The sequence below is a fragment of the Ciconia boyciana genome, chromosome 2 (assembly GCF_034638445.1).
Source record: "Ciconia boyciana chromosome 2, ASM3463844v1, whole genome shotgun sequence".
Taxonomy (NCBI): domain Eukaryota; kingdom Metazoa; phylum Chordata; class Aves; order Ciconiiformes; family Ciconiidae; genus Ciconia; species Ciconia boyciana.
In genome coordinates this window covers 27,766,059-27,772,058 of record NC_132935.1, presented here as the reverse complement: position 1 = coordinate 27,772,058, position 6,000 = coordinate 27,766,059, and the positions used below count along the sequence as shown (strand labels likewise).

The 6,000-nt window shown below is 40.4% G+C and overlaps 1 protein-coding gene across 5 annotated transcripts in view; it reads right to left on the bottom strand.

Moving 5' to 3' along the window:
- RUNX1T1 (RUNX1 partner transcriptional co-repressor 1) overlaps nt 1–6,000 on the bottom strand; it is a 117,424-nt gene that overhangs the window by 46,530 nt on the left and 64,894 nt on the right. For all 5 annotated transcript variants that reach the window (XM_072852235.1, XM_072852231.1, XM_072852233.1 and 2 more), the window contains 2 exons: nt 3,088–3,329; nt 1,269–1,358 (listed from right to left, as the gene is read on the bottom strand). In XM_072852235.1, coding sequence (XP_072708336.1) covers nt 1,269–1,358; nt 3,088–3,329 — 332 coding nt within the window. The remainder of the gene's footprint in view (nt 1–1,268; nt 1,359–3,087; nt 3,330–6,000) is intronic.

The window sequence follows — 6,000 nt, the reverse complement described above, 5'->3', positions numbered from 1 at the left end:
TATCGGACCCATATTTAGAAGGGTGAGGATGCAAGTCCATACCACGCAGCACTCCCCTGGTCAAGAGGCTTGCAGGCTGAATGATAAACTCTTTAGTGCCAGCTTCTAACAAGCTCCTGGCACCAAAGTCAATTAATTCTGAAGTGGCTTTTAAAAGGAAAACAAACTAGATGCCATGAAAATAAACCAGAATGATTTAAGCAGGAATATCAGTTGATACAACTGCGAGTGGAAGAGCATATTCAATTCCGAAAAGAAAGCATCTGGCAACGTACCAAGGTAACAGCTATACTATCTGCATAGAGCCCATCTGACACAGCCAGCCAAGAAGGGGAAAAACATGAAAGCAAACCCATTGAGGATACTAGTGCTTCAGGACAACAGAATAGCTAGGAACACTTACACACACTGACTAAAATAATGTAAAATGTCCACCCACACACTGACAATGGTAAAAAAAATATGGGAACAATAAATACCTTATCTCTGGGAAAATTCATCTCCACAGCAAAACCAAAACAGAATACAACATACTCTGAGAAGGCAGCATGGGCTGTTCAGAGATCACGGCAGTTCAGAGGAGGTAGTTACTGACAGGTGAGAGGCAGAATAACTTCCTGACTTCAAAGAAGATTTTGCTTCCCTGATTCCTATTTTGCACATCCTGTGCTGTATTTTATTAATTGGCTCTTAGATTAGATTTTTTTCTTTAATTTCTAATAAAAGCTGCATAGGCATAAACCAGTGGACACAGTCACCAGCCTTCTTAAGACACCATGTTTGTACTGGTGTCTGGAATCAGAAGAAATAATTAGTCTTTTCTTGTATGGCAGAGTGGCACAATCTCATCATGTACTAACGATCAGCAGCACTTTAGAAAAGGGCTGGTAGCAGGAATTCCTGACATCCCCTTACTCTGAATCACACAAAGTTTGCAAAACTCTAGCTTTTTGCAAGCACGTGACATTATTATATTCATAACCAAGTCTCAAGACTTAGTTTGTAAAAGCTTCTATACCTACAAACTAAAAGTATAAAACAAACAACAGTGATTATAGAATTAGGGAAACAACAGTTCCTGTGAATAGCCAGAAATGGTCCCCGAACCATACATTCAAATGTAGTTCCATGCACTAAGCTATGGAAAGATGCCCTTAAACGTTATTCATTTTCCTGACTCTCTTAAAAAAGAAAAACTGTAACACGCATCTGTGACCTAGCAACAATATGGTTTGAAATACTTTCCAGATCACTGAACTGTGCAATACCTTTAAAAATGGGATGACAAAAGGTCGCAGTGGGAAGTTAGTAGCTTCTTGCAGTTTGGAATGAAATTCTTCAATTGTCAAAGTAGAATTCTGTTGAGAAAAAAAATTCTGTCTTGGTGACAAAATAATGAAAACACTTAGCAAGAGAAACAGTAACCAAAGCACTCTGAAATTGCTTCATAACTCATTCTTGATATTGATAAGAGGATAAAGAAAAGCGTGCTGCATATTAAATTATTACCTTATTAAAATACTCAAAGGAAACCACCAGCATCTCAGACATTCAGTGCCTGTTGCTTAGAGTACAGTTTAAGCTCTCAGGTGCCAAGCATGGAAATGCTTTCATATTTCAAACATCAGTTAAAGCTGCTTTTCTCAACATTTTATTTTATTTTCTATTGGACCCTCTTGTAATTTTGTTCCCAGTGCAGAAGTGGTAATTAACATGCACACACAAAAAAAATCACACTCTTTAAAGGCACATTCCTCGTTGTTTGAGGAAGAAAACTACACTTTGCCTCTTGTACTTATAAAGAGGATTGTTTACTACGTTCTAGGCTATGTAGGAAAGTCATTATTTTGCAGCTGAGGGCATAATCATGAAGATCACATGCTGCACAGGGGTGACCAAGGGAATAATGTGATATGTGCATGCTCCCAAGGAAAAGATCCTCATTTGCTCCTCAGCTCAGATGAAGGTAGAAATCAACCGTAATTAACAGTGGGCAAGCACTTTTGATCTGAAAATCAAGGGCAAGTAGATGCTCCCAAAGCTGTCTTTAGTTTCTTTACTAGTTCCCCTTTCCACAGAGAACCATGTGACAAGCAAAACCACACTAAAAAGGCATTTTGGGTATGGAAGCAAATGGAGAGTAGGACTTACTGAAGTTACACTGCCTACATTAAACTTCCTTTTGACACAGACTCAAGTGAAGGGGTACCCATTGCTGTCAGGTAGTGTTTTGTCAAGATAAATGCAGAGGACACCTGAGCCCTGGTACTAAACAGTGCTGGCACGTTTTGCTCCAAATAAAGTCAATGGCAACTGCAGCTGCTCAGAACAGATGTAAATTAAAGCACCATAACAGCATTTTTCCTGGTACATCTAATTATTGCTGAAGGAGATACATGGGAGACAACAATGTCTGGCAGAACGGGGGCTTTACTGGGAATAAAAAGAATCCTTGTCCAGATTCACAACAGTTTGTCTGTAAAATAGCAGCCCAACTTGACAGATGTAGGTAAGAAAAAGCTGAAATTATCATTCAGCCATATAATCACATACAGATAACCTTATAAATAAGCTGACTTAAGCAGGAGCAATGCCCCGTCAGGTCCCTCATTGAATACTGAGAAAAAGTTTTCCCCTGCGTAACTGCAGTCCAAACATATCTTCAGCTCATCCTTTTAACCAGTATTCTGCCACTATATATATAGGGCACCCTCCCCAGCCAACTAAACCAGGCAAGCCAAACCATATTTTACACCATTATATAATTCAAGGTATGTCTACATTAGGGGTGCTGCCAGTAGAGAAAGAAAACCCTTTCACACCATTACAGTATAATACTATACTGGCAAAAAGAGTCAAGTCTATATCTGGTTGGGAATAGCTGCCGCTCATGGGAAGCTAGTCAAGTTACTCATGTTAGCTCTGGCAGCAAGAGCCAGCACTTCATTCTTGCATGGTTCGTATCCCTAAAGTATGATATATGCAGTGTATGTGACCCACTCTTTTATATAATAAACATGTCAAGCATAAAAGAAGGAAAAGGAGAGAAAAAGATCACAGTTATTACATCACCGTTTTTTTGCTTACCACAAGTCCTAGCACAAGGGTACGCACTCTCTCCCCAATCTCTGGTGAAATGTCATTGCCAAACTGCTGTAAGGTTGTAAGAAATCTCTTCAGTTTGCTGAGTTGCCTAGCTCCACAAGCTGGCGGTAACTGCTGGTTAGCCAGAGAAGAGGAAGAGGAAGAGGATGGCCCATTGCTAAAGCCATTAGGAGGAGATGGAGCTCCATTTAACGCTGTTGGTGAATGGCTAGTGCCATTGGTTACTGAAAGAAAAAGAGAGAAGGGAGGATAAAACAGAGAGAGAGGGAAAGAGAGAGAGAAAGAAGACAGAGGGGAAAATCCATCAACTTATGTTTTCTGTGCTTGACCTCAAAATTAATTAAGTTGCACAATCAAAGATAATTAGCCTTTTGACAGAGTGACACTCTGTAGTTTATATCTATTTCCCAGTAGCTGGTACTGAACGGCGTATGGATTGGAAGTAACAGCAGCTGCCTCTCACACAGCCCCCCCAAAGTGCTCCTGGACCTGAAAAGCATCATTTGAATACCAGCCTTTTGTCCCAGGATTTTAAAAAGAGAGAGGGAAACAGAGAGAAAAAGAGCACGAGTGCATGTGTGATTGAAGACCAAAAAAAATTGCTCTTTGGGGTAGAAAAAAATGTGCGGACATATTTCACGAAACCTCAGTTTATCTCTGAATATTTTTACTTGTGTTTTGTACACACAACTGACAGCTGTGTTTATAAAACAGGACTTTCACGTTTTAACCTTACACCACCCAATGAGAAGGTTATTTTTTCCGATACCGATTTCCTAGCTGCTAACATATGGAGCACACAAAGTTGTCTGTGCAGGTACAAATGGTGCCATGCTCACTGTGGCCTGAAGCCTTGCAGCTAGGGCAGGAAGCTAGACTTCAGAAGACTTCTCAGAGACCACGAGCAACTCACCCAGCTTTCATGGGCCAATACCATATCTCTAAAAAGGATAGGAAAGCATTCTCCTCCTGTTGCAAGGCTGCTGTGAGAATAACTATCTAAAGTACGAAGTATTCAAAATTTATGGCAACGAGATTCATGCAGACATACTGAAGACAACAACAGACAGTTTTTGACAGCGATTTCAGTTTGATTCTTATCCACGCTCCAGAACAGAGCAGAGAATCAAACTGAGGACATCCTTTTCCACCCAGGTTACTTGGAACGGCAACAGTCAAACACACTCTGTTGAGGTTGTTTGAGTCTGGCTCGCCAAAACGACAGCGAATGGCAAGAAAAGGGACGGCCCCCTAGAAATACGAATGTACCACTGCACTGGCAGGTGTGGGCACGCAGCACGCGGCTGTACCCAGCAGCAGCCATGCTCAGCTGGCCATCGCCCTGGAGAAATTTGCTCATTTCTTTTTGGGAAGTCACTCAGAACCCATCCCAAAAAACCATCAAAAATCAGGAACTTGTCTACAATCAAAAATGCATAGGAGTATTAGTCTAAATTGCTTCCTATTTAAAAGCATAACTGTGGTGAGCTAGCAACTTAAACAACTTCCAATGTTACTTAATGCCCGGCCTCCCTGAAGCCAAACATCCCTTTCTCTTTCTCACTTTCTCCAGCAGTTATCTTTATTTTCAGACAGCAAGTCCTTTTTGAGGGTGGACAGCTATTACTACATTTAAATCACTACCCCATTACCAGATTTAAATCACTACCACAATACTTTTGAAGGAGCTTTTGCCCTCATGACTGCAGTGCCCTTCTGGAGGTACTACAGAAAAAGCGATGTGAATGGTTATCTAGTTTCTGCTTGTGTTTTATCCTAGTTTTTTGTTGCTTATTCTAGTTGCGTGAAGTGGAAAAAGCAAAAATAGAAAGAAGCTGGCCTCAGCAAGTTCAGCTCCACTTGTAGCTCCAAGCCACGCTCTCTGAGTGCTGCAGTACAGTGAGATATCTGAGTAAACAAATACAGCGTGATTGCAAGGAACTTGCATAGCCAAAAGTCATCGTACCATGAACTTAGTAAATAAGGACTGGGAAGAATAAGAACATGTCCTGCTCTAGCCTGACACAACCCAACAACTCAGTCACTGGTAAGGGGCTGCTCCAGGCAGAGAGTCCTGGGCTATGATCAAGAAAGCACAGAACAGCAGAGTTCATTACCTAGGATAGATATGAGGAGGAGAGAAAGGCAGGTAAAATTTCTCCCACAACCAAAGAAATATAGAAATACTCCCTAGATGCAGCTTCTCTAAAACTTTTCTTTTTTTAACAGCGCACTCCATCCTAATGATTATATCTCTTTCTTTATAATGTCCGAATTTGCCAACTGGCAAAGATCTACGTCACTTCTAAAACAAAACCATGTTATTAATAAAAAAGAATTTAGCATTTAAAATTTCAAACTAGTATATGTCAAGAGTTTTTAATCATCTAAACCAAAGAAAACAAGCATACTCTTGACCAGAAAACAAGTATGATCTTCCTGGCCTACAGGCATTCCTGCTGTAGTAATAATAAATGTAACAGACACTCCAACAGAAGTGGCTGTTTACTGCACAAGCTGAACCACTAAGGCCAAACTCCAAACTCTGACAGGGTAAAAGGCAATTAAAATGAGACTTTTTTAGACTTTTAGTCTTCATATAAACAGCCTCAAAAATCCAGCTATGGTTCACACACCTTCCAAAGTGCTGAACCCAATCAAATAAACAAACATCCAGAAATTTTCTGAGTACATTGAGGATTATAAAAGTGATTAAAGAAGAACATTGTCCTATTCCTTTTATGATTGCCAAAGATTACCCTGAACTGTGCAAAGTGCATTACACTGGAAAGCTTAATCTGCAAGAGCCTCATCCTGCAAAAACCTAGAAACAATTTAACTTTAGACCGGAGCAGCTCCTAGGATGATTCAGGTGCTGGAGTTAAGCAAAACAGA